The 24,226-nt window shown below is 47.7% G+C and overlaps 1 protein-coding gene across 2 annotated transcripts in view; it reads left to right on the forward strand.

Annotated features, from left to right (window-relative positions):
* The window catches only part of WDR35 (WD repeat domain 35), a 270,202-nt gene that overhangs the window by 225,047 nt on the left and 20,929 nt on the right, over positions 1 to 24,226 (forward strand). Inside the window, exons 25-27 of one of the 2 annotated variants that reach the window (XM_063915331.1) lie at positions 10,032 to 10,172; positions 10,527 to 10,683; positions 18,548 to 18,788. The exons of the other annotated variant lie outside the window; for it this stretch is intronic. Of the exons in view, the coding sequence (XP_063771401.1) occupies positions 10,032 to 10,172; positions 10,527 to 10,683; positions 18,548 to 18,788 (539 nt within the window). The remainder of the gene's footprint in view (positions 1 to 10,031; positions 10,173 to 10,526; positions 10,684 to 18,547; positions 18,789 to 24,226) is intronic. 2 annotated transcript variants of the gene reach the window in all.

The following is a 24,226-nucleotide window of genomic DNA, read 5'->3' on the forward strand; positions in this document are numbered from 1 at the left end:
GCAGACACCTGAGTGGATGGACTTATGGAAGGAATTACGTGCAAGTGTCGACTCCTTACATAAAAAATTTGACGACATGCCAAATGCGGGACAGCCGGCTTCTCAGCTCGTGCCTGCCCAGACAATTCAAAGGCCGTCAGGGGCCCTGAAACGCCCACTACCTCAGATGGCAGACACAGATGTCGACACGGATACTGATGCCAGTATCGACGACGATGAGTCAAATTTAATGTCCACTAGGGCCATTCGTTGCATGATTGAGGCAATGAAAGAGGTATTACACCTTTCTGATATAAACCCAGGTACCTCAAAAAAGGGTATTATGTTTGGGGAGAAAAAACTACCAATAGTTTTTCCCCCATCTGAGGAATTGAATGATGTGTGTGAAGAAGCGTGGGCAGTGGCGTAACTAGAAATTTTTCTCCCCCCAAAAAGGGGCGTGGTTTTGTTGGAGTGGGCGTGGTTTCGCATAAAGGGGCGTGGCATTGCAGGAAAAGACTACCTTATACCCCAGTTTTGCAACCTGCACGCCCATACGTTGGCCACCACTGGAAAGAAAAATAATCCTGATTCATGCCCCTTACATTATTTGTCATTTTTCCTCCTTATAGTAATGCCCAGTATACATTATGCCACATACTGCAATGGCCCTTAGACATTATGCCGCACACAATAATGCACGACACAATATGCACACACTGTAATGCCCCCGACACATTATGCCACACACCGTAATGTCTGTGACACATTATGCCACACACCGTAATGCCTGTGACACATTATGACAGGAATCGCAATGCCCGTTATACATTATGCTACACACTGCAACGCCCCTGATACATTATAGCACATATAATGTGTCACAGACATTGTGACACACACCGCAATGTCCGTGATACATTATGCCACACACTGCAATGCCCGATACATTATAGCACATACAATGCCTGTGACACATTATGCCACACACTGCAATGACCTTGAGACATTATACCACAATGCCCGTGATATAGTATACCATACACCGTAATGCCTGTGACACATACCGCAATGCCCTGCCCGTTATACCCTATGCCACACATCGCAATGCCCGTTCTGTATTATGCCACCCTGCAATGACCCTGAGACATTATGCCACATACCACAATGCCCGTGATATAGTATACCACACATTGTAATGCCTGACACATTATGACACACACCGCAATGTCCGTGATACATTATGCCACACACTGCAATGACCCTGAGACATTATACCACATATCACAATGCCCGCGATATAGTATACCATACACCGTAATGCCTGTGACACATTATGACACCCACCGCAATGTCCGTGATACATTATGCCACACACCGTAATGCCCATTACACATTAAGTCCTACAGTAAGGCATCTAATTACTTTTCAATTACCTGCTCGTTGTCAGGGGTTTCATGCACTGGGTGTCATGCTCGTTGCCAGGGGTTTCATGCTCTTGGTTCCATGCACGGTGCCAGGGGTTTTCATGCTCAGGGTGTCATGCTCGTTGCCAGGGGTTTCATGCACTGGGTGTCATGCTCGTTGCCAGGTGTTTCATGCACTGGGTGTCATGCTCGTTGCCAGGTGTTTCATGCACTGGGTGTCATGCTCGTTGCTAGGAGGTAGTCCTTGTTGCTAGGGCTGTGCTCCCAGTGCCACATATGTCCCCAGTGCCAGATATTCCCCCACGGTGCCAGGTACTTACATGCCCCAGTGCCAAATATAGTCGTCGTCCCCATGTGCCAGGTACACATATACCCCCCCAGTGCCACATATGCCCCCAGTGCCAGATATTCCCCCCCAGTGCCACATATGCCCCCAGTGCCAGATATGCCCCCAGTGCCAGATATTCCCCCCCAGTGCCAAATATGCCCCCAGTGCCAGATATTCCCCCCCAGTGCCATATATTCCCCCCGTGCCATATATGCCCCCAGTGCCAGATATCCCCCCCGTGCCATATATGCCCCCAGTGCCAGATATCCCCCCCAGTGCCATATATGCCCCCAGTGCCAGATATTCCCCCCCCAGTGCCATATATGCCCCCAGTGCCAGATATCCCCCCCCAGTGCCATATATGCCCCAGTGCCAGATATCCCCCCCCCCAGTGCCAGATATTCCCCCCAGTGCCAGATATTCCCCCCAGTGCCAGATATTCCCCCCAGTGCCATATATGCCCCAGTGCCAGATATCCCCCCCCCAGTGCCATATATGCCCCCAGTGCCAGATATCCCCCCCCAGTGCCATATATGCCCCCCGTGCCATATATGCCCCCAGTGCCAGATATCCCCCCCCAGTGCCATATATGCCCCCAGTGCCATATATGCCCCCAGTGCCAGATATTCCCCCCAGTGCCATATATGCCCCAGTGCCAGATATTCCCCCAGTGCCAGATATTCCCCCAGTGCCAGATATTCCCCCCCAGTGCCAGATATGCCCCCAGTGCCAGATATCCCCCCCCAGTGCCAGATATCCCCCCCCAGTGCCAGATATCCCCCCCCAGTGCCAGATATGCCCCCAGTGCCAGATATTCCCCCCCAGTGCCATATATGCCCCAGTGCCAGATATCCCCCCCCCAGTGCCAGATATTCCCCCAGTGCCAGATATTCCCCCCCAGTGCCAGATATGCCCCCAGTGCCAGATATTCCCCCCAGTGCCAGAAATGCCTCCCTCCCCCCCCCCCCAGTGCCATATATGCCCCCAGCGCCAGATATTTACATGCTCGTCCGCATGTCAGTCTGCTGTAAATCAGTGGCGCCCCCGCAGCCACTCGCCCCCAAGCCACCGCGAGGACTGCGGGGGCAGTAGTTACGCCACTGAGCGTGGGATTTCCCCGATAAAAAATTGGTGATTTCAAAAAAATTACTAATGGCGTTCCCTTTCTCACCAGAGGATAGGTCACGTTGGGAAACTCCCCCTAGGGTGGATAAAGCGCTCACACGTTTGTCTAAAAAGGTGGCACTACCGTCTCCGTATACGGCCGCCCTAAAGGAACCTGCTGATAGAAAGCAGGAGGCTATCCTGAAGTCTATATATACACACACTGGTGTTATACTGAGACCAGCTATTGCTTCAGCCTGGATGTGCAGTGCTGCTGCTGCTTGGTCAGATTCCCTGTCGGAAAATATTGACACCCTAGACAGGGACACTATATTGCTAACCGTAGAGCATATAAAAGACTCAGTCTTATACATGAGAGATGCACAGAGGGAGATCTGCCGGCTGGCATCTAGAATAAGTGCATTGTCCATTTCTGCTAGGAGAGGCTTATGGACTCGGCAGTGGACAGGAGATGCAGATTCTAAAAGGCACATGGAAGTTTTGCCTTATAAGGGTGAGGAGTTATTCGGGGATGGTCTCTCAGACCTTGTTTCCACAGCAACAGCTGGGAAGTCTGCATTTTTGCCCCATGTCCCCTCACAGCCTAAGAAAGCGCCGTATTACCAGGTACAGTCCTTTCGACCCCAGAAAAACAGGCGGGGAAAAGGCGGGTCCTTTCTGTCTAGAGGCAGAGGAAGGGGAAAAAAGCTGCAACACACAGCAGGTTCCCAGGACCAAAAGTCCTCCCCCGCTTCTTCCAAATCCGCCGCATGACGGTGGGGCTCCACAGGCGGAGCCAGGTACGGTGGGGGGCCGCCTCAAAAATCTCAGCGATCAGTGGGTTCGCTCACGGGTGGATCCCTGGATCCTTCAAGTAGTATCTCAGGGGTACAAGCTGGAATTCGAGGCGCCTCCCCCCCCGCCGTTTCCTCAAATCGGCCTTACCGACAACTCCCTCGGGCAGGGAGGCTGTGCTAGAGGCCATTCACAAGCTGTATTCCCAGCAGGTGATAGTCAAGGTACCCCTACTTCAACAAGGACGGGGCTACTATTCCACACTGTTTGTGGTACCGAAACCAGACGGTTCGGTGAGACCCATTTTAAATTTGAAATCCTTGAACACTTACATAACAAAATTCAAGTTCAAGATGGAATCGCTCAGGGCGGTTATTGCAAGCCTGGACGAGGGGTATCCCTGGACATCAAGGATGCTTACCTGCATGTCCCCATTTACCTTCCTCACCAGGAGTACCTCAGATTTGTGGTACAGGATTGCCATTACCAATTCCAGACACTACCGTTTGGACTGTCCACGGCACCGAGGGTGTTTACCAAGGTAATGGCAGAAATGATGATACTCCTTCGAAAAAAGGGAGTTTTAATTATCCCGTACTTGGACGATCTCCTTATAAAGGCGAGGTCCAGGGAGCAGTTACTGGTCGGAGTAGCACTATCTCGGAAAGTGCTACAACAGCATGGCTGGATTCTAAACATTCCAAAGTCACAACTGGTTCCTTCCACACGCTTACTGTTCCTGGGGATGATTTTGGACACAGAACAGAAAAAAGTGTTTCTCCCGCAGGAGAAAGCCAAGGAGCTGTCATCTCTAGTCAGAGACCTCCTAAAACCAAAACGGGTATCGGTGCATCACTGCACACGAGTCCTGGGAAAAATGGTGGCTTCATACGAAGCAATTCCATTCGGCAGGTTCCATGCAAGGACCTTCCAGTGGGACCTCTTGGACAAGTGGTCGGGATCGCATCTTCAGATGCATCAACTGATAACCCTATCTCCAAGGACCAGGGTGTCTCTACTGTGGTGGCTGCAGAGTGCTCATCTTCTAGAGGGCCGCAGATTCGGCATACAGGACTGGGTCCTGGTGACCACGGATGCCAGCCTTCGAGGCTGGGGAGCAGTCACACAGGGAAGAAACTTCCAAGGACTATGGTCAAGTCAGGAGACTTCCCTGCACATAAATATTCTGGAACTAAGGGTCATTTACAATGCCCTAAGTCAGGCAAAACCCCTGCTTCAAAACCAGCCGGTACTGATCCAGTCAGACAACATCACGGCAGTCGCCCATGTAAACCGACAGGGCGGCACAAGAAGCAGGATGGCGATGGCAGAAGCCACAAGGATTCTCTGATGGGCGGAAAATCACGTAATAGCACTGTCAGCAGTGTTCATTCCGGGAGTGGACAACTGGGAAGCAGACTTCCTCAGCAGACACGACCTACACCCGGGAGAGTGGGGACTTCATCCAGAAGTCTTCCTACTGTTGGTGAACCGTTGGGAAAGGCCACAGGTGGACATGATGGCGTCCCGCCTCAACAAAAAGCTAAAGAGATATTGCGCCAGGTCAAGGGACCCTCAGGCGATAGCTGTGGACGCTCTAGTGACACCGTGGGTGTACCAGTCGGTTTATGTGTTCCCTCCTCTGCCTCTCATACCAAAGGTACTGAGAATAATAAGTAGGCGAGGAGTAAGAACGATACTCGTGGTTCCGGATTGGCCAAGAAGAGCTTGGTACCCAGAACTTCAAGAAATGATATCAGAGGACCCATGGCCTCTACCGCTCAGACAGGATCTGCTACAGCAGGGGCCCTGTCTGTTCCAAGACTTACCGCGGCTGCGTTTGACGGCATGGCGGTTGAATTCCGGATCCTAAAGGAAAAGGGCATTCCGGAGGAAGTCATTCCTACGCTGATAAAAGCCAGGAAAGAAGTAACCGCAAACCATTATCACCGTATTTGGCGAAAATATGTTGCGTGGTGTGAGGCCAGGAAGGCCCCAACAGAGGAATTTCAGCTGGGTCGTTTTCTGCACTTATTACAGTCGGGAGTGACTATGGGCCTAAAATTGGGTTCCATTAAGGTCCAGATTTCGGCCCTGTCGATTTTCTTCCAGAAAGAACTGGCTTCACTGCCTGAAGTTCAGACTTTTGTAAAGGGAGTGCTTCATATTCAGCCCCCTTTTGTGCCTCCCGTGGCACCTTGGGATCTCAATGTGGTGTTGAGTTTCCTAAAATCACATTGGTTTGAACCACTTAAGACTGTGGATCTGAAATATCTCACGTGGAAAGTGGTCATGTTATTGGCCTTGGCTTCGGCCAGGCGTGTGTCAGAATTGGCGGCTTTGTCATGTAAAAGCCCTTATCTGATTTTCCATATGGATAGGGCAGAATTGAGGACTCGTCCCCAGTTTCTCCCTAAGGTGGTATCTGCTTTTCACTTGAACCAACCTATTGTGGTGCCTGCGGCTACTAGGGACTTGGAGGATTCCAAGTTACTGGACGTAGTCAGGGCCTTGAAAATTTATGTTTCCAGGACGGCTGGAGTCAGGAAAACTGACTCGCTTTTTGTCCTGTATGCACTCAACAAGATAGGTGCTCCTGCTTCTAAGCAGACTATTGCTCGCTGGATTTGTAGCACAATTCAGCTGGCTCATTCTGCGGCTGGATTGCCGCATCCTAAATCAGTGAAAGCCCATTCCACGAGGAAGGTGGGCTCATCTTGGGCGGCTGCCCGAGGGGTCTCGGCTTTACAACTTTGCCGAGCTGTAACTTGGTCAGGGGCAAACACGTTTGCTAAATTCTACAAATTTGATACCCTGGCTGAGGAGGACCTTGAGTTCTCTCATTCGGTGCTGCAGAGTCATCCGCACTCTCCCGCCCGTTTGGGAGCTTTGGTATAATACCCATGGTCCTTACGGAGTTCCCAGCATCCACTAGGACGTCAGAGAAAATAAGATTTTACTCACCGGTAAATCTATTTCTCGTAGTCCGTAGTGGATGCTGGGCGCCCATCCCAAGTGTGGATTGTCTGCAATACTTGTATATAGTTATTGCCTAACTAAAGGGTTATTGTTGAGCCATCTGTTGAGAGGCTCTGTTATATTTCATACTGTTAACTGGGTATAGTATCACGAGTTATACGGTGTGATTGGTGTGGCTGGTATGAGTCTTACCCGGGATTCAAAATCCTTCCTTATTGTGTCAGCTCTTCCGGGCACAGTATCCTAACTGAGGTCTGGAGGAGGGGCATAGAGGGAGGAGCCAGTGCACACCAGATAGTACCAAATCTTTCTTATAGAGTGCCCAGTCTCCTGCGGAGCCCGTCTATTCCCCATGGTCCTTACGGAGTTCCCAGCATCCACTACGGACTACGAGAAATAGATTTACCGGTGAGTAAAATCTTATTTTTTCATTATTTTTTCATTGAAACCAACTTATTCATACTTTACCATCCCAGTGGACATGGAGGGGGAATATAATAGTGTGCTGAGCGCAGCCCAAAGCATAGCGAGCCATGCGAGGGGACGCGGTACACTTATATGGTGTCCATGTCGACCTATGTCGACATACACACCCAAAAACAATGGAAAACTCATGTCGGCATTTTGACCTGTCGACATTTTACATGACTGTATTTTGACCTTGTCGGTATTTTATATGTCGGTATTTTGTCCATGTCGGGATTTTGACCATCGGTCAATTGCTGTCGGGATTTCAACCGTCGGGATTTTGATTGTAGGTATTTCATACCGATCCCCTATCCAGACACAGGTGATTCTGCTGGTTGTGCAAATGGTGGTTTTACCCCATTTCCAACCCTTCCCTCTGCTGACCTTGCTCTTCTGTCAAGTGGGATTTGTCACAGGTGATGTATGTTCCTATGTTCCCATAGCAAACCTATGTTCCACCTCTGTTTTTCATTAGACTACTAAGGCCATGTACGGAGAGGAGATTTGTGTCTACCATTCCGCTCGCATTCTTCTTGGGGCGGGTGTTCTTGAACACTTGGGTTTGAACTCTGTTTTTGATGGCCTAAATTTACTAGCTGAGCACAACATGCAGTCTAGACATGAAGTCTAAGAGGGCTCTGGGTCCCTTCCATGGGGACTTTTTTTATCCTGTGTACTAAGCTATTGGTTCCAGAGGCACTGTTGGAATATGTTTCTGCCTACCACTGCCTCTGAGGGCTTAGACTTCCAGTGGATTTGTTTTCCACTTCCCATGGAGAGCTGCAACAAAACTGACTGTTTTGCCCTGGAGGCGTTAATTTACGCTCTCCACATCCGGTTGAGCGCACAGGTTCACACTGGACTCCTTGAGATGGTAATGAAACACATGAAATGGAAGGAGTTTAGAGTATCCATGGACATAAAAAAATTCATACTTCTGCATCGGGGATTAGATAATAGTAGGAGACAGATGGCAGCCATTGTGGCTGTGGAAGGGGTTTGTCACTTCCTAGTATCCGGTTCAGAGGTTTTAGTCTCTGTGGTAGTCAAAGCTCTTGAGCAACATGCTAGAGGTCAGAGTGATTTTCCATGTTCTGATCCCCAGACTCCAGTTTTTGCTTCAGTTCTATCAGTCATAGAGGGAGCACCATGACTACCTACCAATGAGAGAGATGAGTAGGACCATGCTCTAGGTGAAGCAATGCGTTTTAATGTGTTAATTCTCAGGGTGGATTTCTGCAGAGCAGACTTTTTTTAAATTCATAATCACTTCACCCCAGGGTCTGATCCCTCCGTCTGCCCACTAGCTGTGGAAAGGCTTCCTGGCTCGTCTGAATGTGGTTTCAATCTCTGCCCCTTGAAGATTTGTCTTAGCATGTTGGATTTTCTTTCTGGGAAGTCTAGCTCTCTTGCCTTCTGGCAGGTAGTGCTGCTTTTTTAGCCTCCATTGTTCCCTTCTATTGTTTCTTGGGATTTCCAAAGGGTGCAGATGGTTTTGCAGCAACTTTCTTTGAAAACATTGGGTTTGTGTGTGTTGGAATTCTTTCCTATTGGGCTGCCTTTCCATGGGCTTTCTACTGCCAAGAGTGGTCACTTGAGATCACACCTTTGGTCCTGGGATAGGTCTTCAGAATGAGAGAGCTATCCGTTTTCTGGATGTTGTCAGGGCTTTGTGGCCATGGTCTGGCAAAAAGGATGACTTGCTGGTTCTGTACCAGTAGGCTGTTGCCAGGTCAGTTATGTAAGCTATTTGTTAGGCTTACACTGGGGGCATGTCAGTCCAGTTCTGAACCTGTGTTGGCGTATTTCACCAGTTTAGTAGGTGCATATTGGGTGGTGCTGCTCGGGGCCTCAGCTGAGTAGTCAGGCCGGGTGGCTATTTGGTCTTTGGTGCATACCTTTTATCAAGCTTTGGTGTTTGGTGTCCAAAGATGTCAGCTTTGAATGCAAGGTGTTGTACACTGTAACTTCTGAACATACCCTGTCTTAGGGACAGCTCCAGGGACAGTGTTCAGGCTCCAGTGTCACCCTATGACTGCCTGAGAAAATTGGACTTTTGTACTTACATGAAATCCTTTTCTAATAGTCCCTTTGGGAGATACAGTTGCCCTCTCTTTATGCTTTTTGTTTGTGCTCTTTAACGGTTATCTTTGTTAGAGCTGTTGCCAGGGGCGGTTTAAGAGTGGCTGGGGCCCGCATGCAGGACCCATGCAGGCCCCCTTCTCTCTGGCGGTGGCTTTGTACCAGAGTCTACTGTGATTGCGCAGGTCTCCGGGAACATGGTGCCCGCGCCTTGTTCCTGGGGACATATCTACTGCATATGCACAAATCACTGTGAAAATGGTTGCTGCCTGAGTTTCTCAGTTCTTAAAGTGCCCAAGCTCCCTGCTCCACACTGTATTATCCAATGTTCAGACTCCAGTGTTCCCCAATGGACTATGAGAAAAGCATTTAATGAATATACAAACATATATATTCCGTTTGTCCTCTTTATCCAGATGACTATTAATGGAATCACAATTCTATTCTGCCTGGAACATACATGCTTTATAATTATAGACCACTTCTGTCCTTTCAGTCTCCAGGGGTCTGTGTACGCAAATACTTCAGTGACATGGCCGCAACATTCCCATAACACGCCCATAACACGGGCCATCACTGTGAGTCTGCGTAGCCGCCTCCCAGTCACTTTCCATGACATCTCTGATACCGTCTGTCTCATTCACTACAGCGCCTCTGCGTGTACACACTGTGTAATTCAGGTGTAGGTGGTATTTTCACACACAGGCATTGGCAAAACGGTGCTCAACTGTGCGGACATTGGCATTGCGTGCGACTCTGAATCAGGCCCCATGAGTGCTATTTGTTGGACAAGTAGGGATTAGTGTATATTACTATAAGGCTCAAAGGTTTAATAATAATAAAATAAAATGTGATTTGTGCTGTTGTAGATTGCTGATGAGGAGGCAAAGAAGCGGACAAAGCCGCTGCGTGTGAAGAAGCTGTACGTCCTGGCGGCGCTGCTGGTGGAGCAGTATCACACACAGATGAAGAACACACAGAAGGGGAAACTGAAAGGGAAACAGACAGAGGTATAATCAGATCTCACACATCTGTATATCATCATTGGAGGACATTTATGTAACTGTGTAACCTATAGCAGCCAATCAGATTCTAAATCTTTTCCAATAAAAGCATCTGATTGGTTCCTATGGATTGTGAATTATTTTGTTTCATCTGTGCTCCAGTTTTCTTCTATGTATCTAGTATGTGACTTGTACTGAAGAGTGACCAATGAGAATGTTGCACAGGGCATATACACGTTTTATATATCGAGTGACAAAGCATTTTGTTTGGGGGGAGACAGATAAATGAAAAGTGTATTGTAATAAGTAGGCAATGTGTGCAGCACAAGTAGGTACCAGTCACCAAATGTCACTTTGCAGGCTACATCTGCGTTAGCGGGTCTGCTGGAGGAGGACAGCTTGTTGTCTGATAATCGGATCATCGACAACGCCTGGCGAGGAGCTGAAGCCTATCATTTCTTCCTGCTGGCTCAGAGGCAGCTGTATGAGGGATACGTGGATGCTGCCATGAGCACAGGTGAGACTATATGTACTGGGTACTATTTACTAGACACCAATACTGTGCGTTCCTTCTCTGTGATCGTCTACTTCAGTCTCTGAGCACACCTTATTATGGCCCAAATGTATTAAGCTTTAACAAGAGACAAAGTAGAGACAGATAAAGGGGGGAATTTAATTGTTTGAAAAGTCGGTTGGGTGTCCATTTTTTCCTGTCTATTAGATAGGAAAAACAGACTCCCAACTGACTTTTCAAGCAATTGAATACCCCCCAAAGAGTGATAAATGACCCACCAATCAGCTCCTAACTGTCATGTCAGAGGCTGTGTTTGAAAATGACAGTTTGGAGCTGGTTGGCTGGTACTTTATCTCTCTTTATCCGTCACTTTTTCAGTCTCCATTGCCATGCTCTGCCCACTTCTCACATGACTTTTTCCGAGACTCTTGTGATGCATATTTGTCATTGAAGACAAAACACAATGGGGGGGATTCAATTCCAGGCAAAGGGTATGAATTGCCTTTGCCGCAACATTTGAATGGAGGCAATGGCACCCCATCTCGCACCCTTCACCCGGCCAAATGCCAAAGATCCACATAAGTGCTTGCTACCCTATGGGGCAGAAGACACTTTGTGTGAGATCGGGCTGCCATACATGATTTGGCCAGGCAAGTTTAATTCCCCCCATTAAGCTTTAACAAACCCATAGTGCAGGCAACGGATTATTGTAGTTCTGTTTTACTGTTTGTTTTCATTTATATTTATCATTCTCAAGCACATTGTAGTATTTCCCCAAATGATTTATCTATTTGGTTTAGCAGCAGGAATTACAAGATACTATTAATAAAATTGCTTCTTTACAGCTATATTTGTTTTCCGCCTTTTGCATCTTTGTTTCTTGCAGTTTACTATCGTTTACTTACTTGATTTGGGGTGCTGTGAGATGCTCTGCACTGTTCCAGCTTTCTCTGTGGCATACAATATATTAATCATACATGACCGTAGCCTATTGGCTTCCATGTATGCAAGCTATACTGTATTTAGCCAGAAAGTGCAATTATAGTATAATTATAATTATTTCTCTAACGTCCTAGTGGATGCTGGGGACTCCGAAAGGACCATGGGGGATAGCGGCTCCGCAGGAGACTGGGCACAAAAGTAAAAAGCTTTAGGACTACCTGGTGTGCACTGGCTCCTCCCCCTATGACCCTCCTCCAAGCCTCAGTTAAGATTTTGTGCCCGAACGAGAAGGGTGCAATCTAGGTGGCTCTCCTGAGCTGCTTAGAGTAAAAGTTTAAATAGGTTTTTTTATTTTCAGTGAGACCTGCTGGCAACAGGCTCACTGCATCGAGGGACTGAGGGGAGAAGAAGCGAACTCACCTGCGTGCATAGTGGATTGGGCTTCTTAGGCTACTGGACATTAGCTCCAGAGGGACGATCACAGGCCCAGCCATGGATGGGTCCCGGAGCCGCACCGCCGTCCCCCTTACAGAGCCAGAAGACTGAAGAGGTCCGGAAAATCGTCGGCAGAAGACGTCCTGTCTTCACTAAGGTAGCGCACAGCACCGCAGCTGTGCGCCATTGCTCTCAGCACACTTCACACTCCGGTCACTGAGGGTGCAGGGCGCTGGGGGGGGGGGGCGCCCTGAGACGCAATAAAAACACCTTTTTGGCAAAAAATACATCACATATAGCTCCTGGGCTATATGGATGTATTTAACCCCTGCCTATTTTTACATAAAAAAGCGGGAGAAAGGCCGCCGAAAAAGGGGCGGAGCCTATCTCCTCAGCACACTGGCGCCATTTTTTCCTCACAGCTCCGTTGGAGGAAGGCTCCCTGACTCTCCCCTGCAGTCCTGCAAACAGGGTAAAACAAGAGAGGGGGGGAACTAAATTGGCATATAACTATATACAGCAGCTATATTAGGGAAAAACACTTATATAAGGTTATCCCTGTATATATATAGCGCTCTGGTGTGTGCTGGCAAACTCTCCCTCTGTCTCCCCAAAGGGCTAGTGGGGTCCTGTCCTCTATCAGAGCATTCCCTGTGTGTGTGCTGTGTGTCGGTACGTTGTGTCGACATGTATGAGGAGGAAAATGGTGTGGAGGCGGAGCAATTGCCTGTGTTAGTGATGTCACCCCCTAGGGAGTCGACACCTGACTGGATGGTCTTATGGAAAGAATTACGTGATAGTGTCAGCACTTTACAAAAGACTGTTGACGACATGAGACAGCCGGCAAATCAGTTAATACCTGTACAGGCGTCTCAAACACCGTCAGGGGCTCTAAAGCGCCCGTTACCTCAGGTCGATACAGACACAGACACTGACTCCAGTGTCGACGGTGAGAAAACAAACGTATTTTCCAGTAGGGCCACACGTTACATGATCACGGCAATGAAGGAGGTTTTGAACATTTCTGATACTACAAGTACCACAAAAAAGGGTATTATGTGGGGTGTGAAAAAACTACCCGTAGTTTTTCCCGAATCAGATGAATTAAATGAGGTGTGTGATGAAGCGTGGGTTTCCCCCGATAAAAAACTGCTAATTTCTAAAAAGTTATTGGCATTATACCCTTTCCCGCCAGAGGTTAGGGCGCGTTGGGAAACACCCCCTAGCGTAGATAAGGCGCTCACACGCTTATCAAAACAAGTGGCGTTACCGTCCCCTGATACGGCCGCCCTCAAGGAACCAGCTGATAGAAAGCTGGAAAATATCCTTAAAAGTATATACACACATACTGGTATTATACTGCGACCAGCAATCGCCTCAGCCTGGATGTGCAGTGCTGGGGTGGCTTGGTCGGATTCCCTGACTGAAAATATTGATACCCTGGACAGGGACAATATATTATTGACTATAGAGCATTTAAAGGATGCATTTCTATATATGCGAGATGCACAGAGGGATATTTGCACTCTGGCATCAAGAGTAAGTGCGATGTCCATTTCTGCCAGAAGAGGATTATGGACGTGACAGTGGTCAGGGGATGCGGATTCCAAACGGCATATGGAAGTATTGCCGTATAAAGGGGAGGAGTTATTTGGGGTCGGTCTATCGGACCTGGTGGCCACGGCAACGGCTGGAAAATCCACCTTTTTACCCCAAGTCACCTCGCAGCAGAAAAAGATACCGTCTTTTCAGGCTCAGTCCTTTCGTCCCCATAAGGGCAAGCGGGCAAAAGGCCACTCATATCTGCCCCGGGGCAGAGGAAGGGGAAAAAGACTGCAGCAGACAGCCTCTTCCCACGAACAGAAGCCCTCCCCCGCTTCTGCCAAGTCCTCAGCATGACGCTGGGGCCTTACAAGCGGACTCAGGCACGGTGGGGGCCCGTCTCAAGAATTTCAGCGCGCAGTGGGCTCACTCGCAAGTGGACCCCTGGATCCTGCAGGTAGTATCTCAGGGGTACAAATTGGAATTCGAGACGTCTCCCCCTCGCCGGTTCCTGAAGTCTGCTTTACCAACGTCTCCCCCCGACAGGGAGGCGGTATTGGAAGCCATTCACAAGCTGTATTCCCAGCAGGTGATAGTCAAGGTACCCCTCCTACAACAGGGAAAGGGGTATTATTCCACGCTGTTTGTGGTACCGAAGCCGGACGGCTCGGTGAGACCCATTTTAAATCTGAAATCCTTGAACACTTACATAAAAAGGTTCAAGTTCAAGATGGAGTCACTCAGAGCAGTGATAGCGAACCTGGAAGAAGGGGACTATATGTTGTCTCTGGACATCAAGGATGCTTACCTCCATGTCCCAATTTGCCCTTCTCACCAAGGGTACCTCAGGTTTGTGGTACAGAACTGTCACTATCAGTTTCAGACGCTGCCGTTTGGATTGTCCACGGCACCCCGGGTCTTTACCAAGGTAATGGCCGAAATGATGATTCTTCTTCGAAGAAAAGGCGTCTTAATTATCCCTTACTTGGACGATCTCCTGATAAGGGCAAGGTCCAGAGAACAGTTAGAGGTCGGAGTAGCACTATCTCAAGTAGTACTACGACAGCACGGATGGATTCTAAATATTCCAAAATCGCAGCTGATTCCGACGACACGTCTGCTGTTCCTAGGGATGATTCTGGACACAGTACAGAAAAAGGTGTTTCTCCCGGAGGAGAAGGCCAAGGAGTTATCCGACCTAGTCAGGAACCTCCTAAGACCAGGCCAAGTGTCAGTACATCAATGCACAAGGGTCCTGGGAAAGATGGTGGCTTCTTACGAAGCGATTCCATTCGGCACATTCCACGCAAGAACTTTTCAGTGGGATCTGCTGGACAAATGGTCCGGATCGCATCTTCAAATGCATCAGCGGATAACCCTGTCTCCAAGGACAAGGGTGTCTCTCCTGTGGTGGTTACCGAGTGCTCATCTCCTAGAGGGCCGCAGATTCGGCATTCAGGATTGGGTCCTGGTGACCACGGATGCCAGCCTGAGAGGCTGGGGAGCAGTCACACAGGAAAGAAATTTCCAGGGCTTGTGGTCAAGCATGGAAACGTCACTTCACATAAATATCCTGGAACTAAGGGCCATTTACAATGCCCTAAGTCAGGCAAGACCTCTGCTTCAGGGTCAGCCGGTGTTGATCCAGTCGGACAACATCACGGCAGTCGCCCACGTAAACAGACAGGGCGGCACAAGACGCAGGAGGGCAATGATGGAAGTGGCAAGGATTCTTCGCTGGGCGGAGAATCATGTGATAGCACTGTCAGCAGTGTTCATTCCGGGAGTGGACAACTGGGAAGCAGACTTCCTCAGCAGACACGATCTTCACCCGGGGGAGTGGGGACTTCACCCAGAAGTCTTCCACATGATTGTGAACCGTTGGGAAAAACCAAAGGTGGACATGATGGCGTCCCGCCTCAACAAAAAACTGGACAGATATTGCGCCAGGTCAAGGGACCCTCAGGCAATAGCTGTGGACGCTCTGGTAACACCGTGGGTGTACCAGTCAGTGTATGTGTTCCCTCCTCTTCCTCTCATACCAAAAGTACTGAGAATCATAAGAAGGAGAGGAGTAAAGACTATACTCGTGGCTCCGGATTGGCCAAGAAGGACTTGGTACCCGGAAATTCAGGAGATGCTCACGGAGGACCCGTGGCCTCTACCTCTAAGAAAGGACCTGCTCCAGCAGGGACCATGTCTGTACCAAGACTTACCGCGGCTGCGTTTGACGGCATGGCGGTTGAACGCCGGATCCTGAAGGAAAAAGGCATTCCGGATGAAGTCATCCCTACCCTGATCAAAGCCAGGAAGGATGTAACCGTACAACATTATCACCGTATTTGGCGTAAATATGTTGCGTGGTGCGAGGCCAGGAAGGCCCCTACAGAGGAATTTCAACTGGGTCGTTTCCTGCATTTCCTGCAAACAGGACTGTCTATGGGCCTCAAATTGGGGTCCATTAAGGTTCAAATTTCGGCCCTGTCTATATTCTTCCAAAAAGAACTGGCTTCTGTTCCTGAAGTTCAGACGTTTGTCAAGGGAGTACTGCATATACAGCCTCCTTTTGTGCCTCCAGTGGCACCTTGGGATCTCAATGTAGTTTTGGGATTCCTAAAATCACATTGGTTTGAACCACTCACCACTGTGGACTTAAAATATCTCACATGGAAAGTGGTAATGCTGTTAGCCCTGGCTTCAGCCAGGCGTGTCTCAGAATTGGCGGCTTTATCCTATAAAAGCCCTTACCTAATTTTTCATACGGACAGGGCAGAATTGAGGACTCGTCCTCAATTTCTCCCTAAGGTGGTTTCAGCTTTTCACTTAAACCAGCCTATTGTGGTGCCTGCGGCTACTAGGGACTTGGAGGATTCCAAGTTGCTGGACGTAGTCAGGGCCCTGAAAATATATGTTTCCAGGACGGCTGGAGTCAGAAAATCTGATTCGCTGTTTATCCTGTATGCACCCAACAAGCTGGGTGCTCCTGCTTCTAAGCAGACTATTGCTCGTTGGATTTGTAGTACAATTCAGCTTGCACATTCTGTGGCAGGCCTGCCACAGCCAAAATCTGTAAAAGCCCATTCCACACGGAAAGTGGGCTCATCTTGGGCGGCTGCCCGAGGGGTCTCGGCTTTACAACTTTGCCGAGCAGCTACTTGGTCAGGGGCAAACACGTTTGCTAAATTCTACAAATTTGATACCCTGGCTGAGGAGGACCTGGAGTTCTCTCATTCGGTGCTGCAGAGTCATCCGCACTCTCCCGCCCGTTTGGGAGCTTTGGTATAATCCCCATGGTCCTTTCGGAGTCCCCAGCATCCACTAGGACGTTAGAGAAAATAAGAATTTACTTACCGATAATTCTATTTCTCATAGTCCGTAGTGGATGCTGGGCGCCCATCCCAAGTGCGGATTGTCTGCATTACTTGTACATAGTTATTGTTACAAAAATCGGGTTATTGTTGTTGTGAGCCATCTTTTCAGAGGCTCCTTCTGTTATCATGCTGTTAACTGGGTTCAGATCACAAGTTGTACGGTGTGATTGGTGTGGCTGGTATGAGTCTTACCCGGGATTCAAAATCCTTCCTTATTGTGTACGCTCGTCCGGGCACAGTATCCTAACTGAGGCTTGGAGGAGGGTCATAGGGGGAGGAGCCAGTGCACACCAGGTAGTCCTAAAGCTTTTTACTTTTGTGCCCAGTCTCCTGCGGAGCTGCTATCCCCCATGGTCCTTTCGGAGTCCCCAGCATCCACTACGGACTATGAGAAATAGAATTATCGGTAAGTAAATTCTTATTTTTGTAAGTTAGTAATTCCTAATATTTATTTATTTACTGTTCATTAAAAGTTCTTTACACAGTGCATACATATTACGTAACATGCTACAGACTATATTTAGTCACTGACATCAGTACTTGCCTAGTTAAGCAAGTTACACCCTAGTGTGTAACTGTGTTCATGTGAAAGGGAATATAGGGGCAGATGTATTAAGCCTGGAGAAGTGATAAGTGGAAGGTGATAACGCACCAGCCAATCATTACTGATTTGAAAATTGACAGGTGCTGATTGGCTGGTGCATTATAACCTTGCACCTATCACTGCTTTATCACTTCTCCAGGCTTAATACATCTGCCCCTATATTCCCTATCACATGGACACAGTAATGCCCCTTTTCCACTAGAAGTCTCGGGTCTGACCCGGGATTTGGAACACGGTTCCAAGCCAGGTCAGACCTGAGACGGACCCATTTTCCACAGCATCGCCGACCTGGGAATGTCCCGGGTTGGCACCGTTTACACTGCACCCGTGTGCTGTGTCTTCTGCCCAGCGCTTGGAGATGATGTCATATCCAAGTGCCGGGAAAACCAGCAGATCGGGACCCCCGGTGCATGGCCACGGTCCTGTTAGGCTACGCCCCCAATGCAATGCTGCCCTCTGTCACGCTGGGGGCAAGCCCAGCACTCTGGAAGCTGCTGGGCTGCCCCCAGCCTCCGGCACATGCTTTCCCGGCCAGCGCTGCTATCTGCATAGCAGGACAGACAGCAGCGCTGACAGCATGTGCTGTGTCCCCACGCACTTCCCAACCGCCCGAGGGACACTGCGGTCAGGGAGGAATGCGCTCTGACCCGGGTCCAACCCAGGTAGCTACCCGGGTAGGATTCCTGGGTCACTTGACCCGGGAATTTTCAGAGGGAGCCGTTTCCTCTAGCAAAAAACCGGGATAGATGCGCGCCCCCTTGGTTTTTTTTTTTAGCTAGTGGAAAAGGGGTATTACACACTAGGGTACATTTTGGTCAGAAGCCTATTAACGTAGACTAAATACTTTATTCTGCACACAATGTGGCCGCCATTATTTAAGTGGCTTTTGTATATAAAAGTTTGTATTGTATCATTTAAATGACTTCAGATTTAAATAGTCCTTTGTCTTTAAATGTGTATTTGTCACTCCCAGCTCTCCACCTGCGAGACTATGAAGACATCATTCCTGCTGTAGAGATCTATTCCCTCCTCGCGCTCTGTGCCTGCGTTAACCGAGCGTTTGGTACATGTTCCAAGGCCTTTATTAGACTGGAATCTTTAGAGACGTTGAGCCCTGAACAGAGGCAGCAGTACGAAGATCTCGCTTTAGAAATCTTCACCAAGCACAGTCCAAAAGACAGCAGGAAAGCGGACGTGGAGGTCTTCCTAGAAGGGTTTGTATATTGCATGGGACACACGGGCACCATGTATGATGGCTGATCTACCACTGGGAGCTTTGTGTACAAGTTATTGTTATTTGTGCAAGTTATTGTGCAAATAAGGCTCTATAATTCACAGCAGGAAATTTTCTCATACATTGTTAGTATGGAGAAGAAACATCTTATCAATTGATAAGTGTTACAGCACATTTTGTGCACAGTCACCTGGGCAACAAACATCACAAATATAACAAAAGTACTTTGGGGGCAACAATAAATATACCGGATAATGCAATTCCTACTGACTTCTAATATCCATATAATTCATTGTGTATTATCCCTTTATGTACACATGTGACTTTTTTGCCCTTTTCCTCCACCTTGCTGGAGCCCAGAGTCTGCATAATGCAGCTATTTTATTCTGGGTCAGGCCTGCAATGTGAAAGTGGTCTGTCCTGAGTCTCACCTGGGATTTTGGTGAAAAAGCGGTATTGCTATGAATGTATGTATGGTGATGGGTCACATTTTATTTATTTCTCTAACGTCCTAGTGGGGGACTCCGTAAGGACCATGGGGAATAGCGGGCTCCGCAGGAGACTGGGCACTCTAAAGAAAGATTTAGTACTATCTGGTGTGCACTGGCTCCTCCCTCTATGCCCCTCCTCCAGACCTCAGTTAGAATCTGTGCCCGGCCGAGCTGGGTGCTCCTAGTGGGCTCTCCTGAGCTTGCTAGAAAAGAAAGTATTTTGTTAGGTTTTTTGTTTTCAGAGAGCTTCTGCTGGCAACAGACTCTCTGCTACGAGGGACTGAGGGGAGAGAAGCAAACCTACTCACGGCAGCTAGGTAGCGCTTCTTAGGCTACTGGACACTATTAGCTCCAGAGGGATCGAACACAGGTACCTAACCTTGATCGTCCGTTCCCGGAGCCGCGCCGACGTCCCCCTCGCAGAGCCAGAAGAACAGAAGCAGCATAAGCATGAAGACATCGAAATCGGCGGCTGAAGACTCCTGTCTTCACTTAAGGTAGCGCACAGCACTGCTGCTGTGCGCCATTGCTCCCACAGCACACCGCACACTCCGGTCACTGTAGGGTGCAGGGCGCAGGGGGGGGCGCCCTGGGCAGCAATTAAGTACCTTTTTTGGCAAAAAGAGACATATATACAGTCTGGGACTGTATATATGCCCGAGCCCCCGCCATTTTTTACACATTAAAGCGGCACAGAAGCCCGCCGCTGAGGGGGCGGGGCCTTCTTCCTCAGCACACCAGCGCCATTTTCTCTTCACAGCTCCGCTGGAAGGACGCTCCCCAGGCTCTCCCCTGCAGTATACAGGTGCAATAGAGGGTAAAAAAGAGAGGGGGGGCACATAAATTTAGGCGCAGTATATATATATATATATATATATATGCAAGCAGTAGGCATGGCACTCCTGGCGACTTGTGTCAAAAAGACTCTTGAATAGGCAGATTGTCAGGTACAACGTTTCAATGCCGGTTTATTAAGGCATTTTCCTCAGGTATACAAACAGTAAAAACATCTTACCTTATAAAGGCACTAAATCACCCTGTGATTGACATCATCTGGCGGGCGGGACGACACCCGCTCCGTCCAGCGCAAAGGAAGTGACGGCGCACTACATCACTTCCGGTAAACGTGCTCCCCGTCACCATGACAACAGAAAAAACAATAACAAACACGGAGCTGGTATATGAATGGCATCGCAGTGCGTTAGAAAACCAAATCGGAACTCAGCACTTCAATGCGCCAAAGCTACATTTCCAATCGAGGCAATATCTCATAGGTCATTTTTGTCCTGACAGTAGAAGCATATAGATTGCGTCTACGTGTATGGACCAAATAGCGGCATGCACAGAGACAGAATATACACTAACAGCAATACTGCACCTGCATCCATAACAATCGATCGGTGCATAATTAGCAAATACATCCATGCTATCTTTACCAATAAATTATAAACCTAATACACAAACTATATAGGAAGCTATCAGTTATATCTCTTAGTACCACCGGCAGATGCTCCCGGGCTTATGGGTTTAACCCCTAATTTACAGCATTTAACTGGGTAGCTCCTATGTGGGTATCAAGACTAGTCAGATGTTATTCTACAATGAGAGTGCAGTATGGTATAACTCATCAAACATAATAGGTCGATGTACTAAAGGAAACTATTAAGCCCATAGGATTCATTAAGGCCCCGAGGGTGTACAGTATCGAGTCGATGAATCCACCGTGCTTCCAGTCTAAGTAATTTGCCCCCGCGATCGCCGCCCCTAATTGCAGCTGGAACATGATCGATCATATGATATTTTAAGGTAGTTAAGGGGTGGCGCTGTATGGCAAAATGCCTGGCGACAGGCTGTTCGCTGGTACCCTTAGAAATTGCCAGTTTAATGGCAGACCTGTGGGCTGCCATACGCTCCTTGAACATACGTTCAGTCTTACCGACATATGACAGCCCACAGGGGCACATCAACTGGTATACTACATACCTAGAAGAACAAGTGAGGGTATGATAAATAAACAGTGTTTTGCCAGAATGGGGATGTTGGAATGTGTCACCCGAGATCATATATTGGCATGTGGTGCACGTACATCGTATGCAACCCTTCTTACTAAACATGGGTTGACTAGGTGCTTGTGTCGAGACATCAGTTTTAACTAAAATGTCCCGTAAATTTCTACTTCGTTTATAACATGACATCAAAGGTGTGTGCTGCAAGCTTAATTCAGGATCCTCCTGCACAATCGGCCATAATTTTTTAGAAATCTGATTGATTCCAGAACTGGCCGTATGATATTGTACTACCCAAGGAATTATTGGATTGGATTCCTTGATTGGTCTACATGGAACGACAAGCATATCACGGTCCATGCTCAACACCTTAAGTTTAGCAGCTTTATGTAACGGCATGGGGTACCCACGTTTGAAAAATTGTTCAATCATATTATCCATTTGTATGTCAGCCATCACCGGGTCCGAGGTAATACGGCGGACCCGGAGAAGCTGAGAAAAAGGCAAACCCCTATTAAGGGGTTCTGGATGGAAACTACTGTAATGAAGTACATTATTTTTATCAGTGGGCTTAGAATACAATGATGTTACTAAACGCCCCTGTTGTAAAGAAATTTGAACATCTAAGTACTGGATAACTTGTTCACTAATATTATATGTTAATTTAATTGGGTGCTGTAACATATGATTATTAATAACTTCCTCAAGCTGCAACTTAGATCCACGCCAGATCAAGAACAAGTCGTCAATATAGCGACAAAAAAACACTATATTGTTAGCGACTACTGGGTCTGCAAAAAATATCTGATGTTCTACTTCGAACATAAAAATGTTTGAATATGCCGGGGCCACAGAGGACCCCATGGCACACCCTTTACGCTGCAAATAGATCTGCCCATCGTACAGAAAAAAATTCTTGTTGAGCGTCATTGCTAATAACTGTAGACATAAATTCAAATCCGCACCCTGGAATTCTGTATGATTACTTAGATATCGCTCAACCGCTGCCAAACCCATATCATGGGGAATAACTGTGTATAAATTTTGTACATCAATACTGCATAACAAAACTTGAGACTCAAACACTGGCAGTTGTTGCAATTTGTATAGTAAAGTAGTAGTATCTAAAAGAAATCTAGGGTGAATTTGAATGCATGGTTGAAATAATGAGTCCAGGTATAAGGCCACCGGTTGGAATAAAGAAGACCTAGCGGAAATGATGGGGCGGCCAGGTGGCCGCACAAGAGATTTATGGATTTTGGGCGTGGTGTAAAGTACAGGCATCAATGGGTGAGATGGAATTAGAGCTTTACATATGGTATCAGAAATTATCCCTTGCTGTACAGCAGACTCAAGAACTGTGGTTAACTGTTCCTTAAATTCATTAGTAGGATCTTTGTGTAACCGGCAGTAGGTATCTGTATCCAGGAGTTGACGTTGGATTTCGGTCTTATAGTCCTCCAGGTTCTGGATAACAAGTGCTCCCCCCTTATCCGCAGGGCGGAAGATGAGGTTGCTTTGTGCTGCCAGATGTTGTAGTGCATTATTTTCATTTTTGGTAAGGTTATACCGCATTGGACGAGTGTTACCCATATATTCCGTAGCTTGCTGGTCCAGTAGACGTGTAAATGTCTTAATTGAAGCATTTTGAGATTGCGGCTCAAAACGTGATTTCGGCAAAATTTTTTGTAGTTTGGCTGGGATTTCGGATGGTTTGACTTGGGCTGTCTGCTTGTTGAAATGTTCTTTAAGCTTAAGTTGCCGGTGCAGGCGATACTTTTCAATCTGCCAGTTGAATGGATCAAATTTGCAAGTCGGAACAAACGACAAGCCCCGCGACAATACTTGTAGTTCCAAATCAGATAATTCATAATCGGACAAATTGATGACTAGCGTCTCCGATTTTTCGGGGGTCGCCCTACTCTGTTTCTGCCTCTGCCACTGTTTGCCACGTCGGGTGTAAGGCCGCCGCCTTCTCTGTGATCTAATGGCTGGGGGCGTGTTGTCACCCCTAAAGGGCGATTCCCCTGTTGATTCGCAGAATCAGATTCGCTAGTAGATGGAGTATGTTCATGGGATGATTCAAAATCCCTCTGGTGGAATCGTCTGCGTCGGAAAAAGGGTCGTCTCTGGTCATGTTGCGTAGAAGAATCTGTCCATTTATATACATTGTGGTTATCATAATCACCATCTACTTTGGCGCGTTTTTGTGCCTTAAACTTAATGAGATCCCGCTTGTGAATTTGTATTTGGCTGTTCAGCTTCTCATACCAGTTCACACTGGTGTCTGCTTGTAATATGGGTTTATGTATGGTCTCAAATTCCACAATCTTGGCTTTGATTGCATTCATTTCTTTAGTTGATTGCTCAATTATTAGTAGCATCAAGTCCATTGAGCATTTGTTAAGGATGCCCACCCATTTTTTACAAAATCATTGCATCTCGCTCTCAGACTATTATAGAGCTAAAAAAATACCTCGCGGCCTAAGGGTCAGGAATTCACCCACTATAGGCCACAACGACCTGGCCTTTTGTAAAAAATGGGTGGGCATCCTTAACAATTGCTCAATGGACTTGATGCTACTAATAATAATAATAATAATTAGCAATCAACTAAAGAAATGAATGCAATCAAAGCCAAGATTGTGGAATTTGAGACCATACATAAACCCATATTACAAGCAGACACCAGTGTGAACTGGTATGAGAAGCTGAACAGCCAAATACAAATTCACAAGCGGGATCTCATTAAGTTTAAGGCACAAAAACGCGCAGATTCTTCTACGCAACATGACCAGAGACGACCCTTTTTCCGACGCAGACGATTCCACCAGAGGGATTTTGAATCATCCCATGAACATACTCCATCTACTAGCGAATCTGATTCTGCGAATCAACAGGGGAATCGCCCTTTAGGGGTG

This window comes from Pseudophryne corroboree, chromosome 4, assembly GCF_028390025.1.
Source record: "Pseudophryne corroboree isolate aPseCor3 chromosome 4, aPseCor3.hap2, whole genome shotgun sequence".
In the NCBI taxonomy this organism is placed as follows: domain Eukaryota; kingdom Metazoa; phylum Chordata; class Amphibia; order Anura; family Myobatrachidae; genus Pseudophryne; species Pseudophryne corroboree.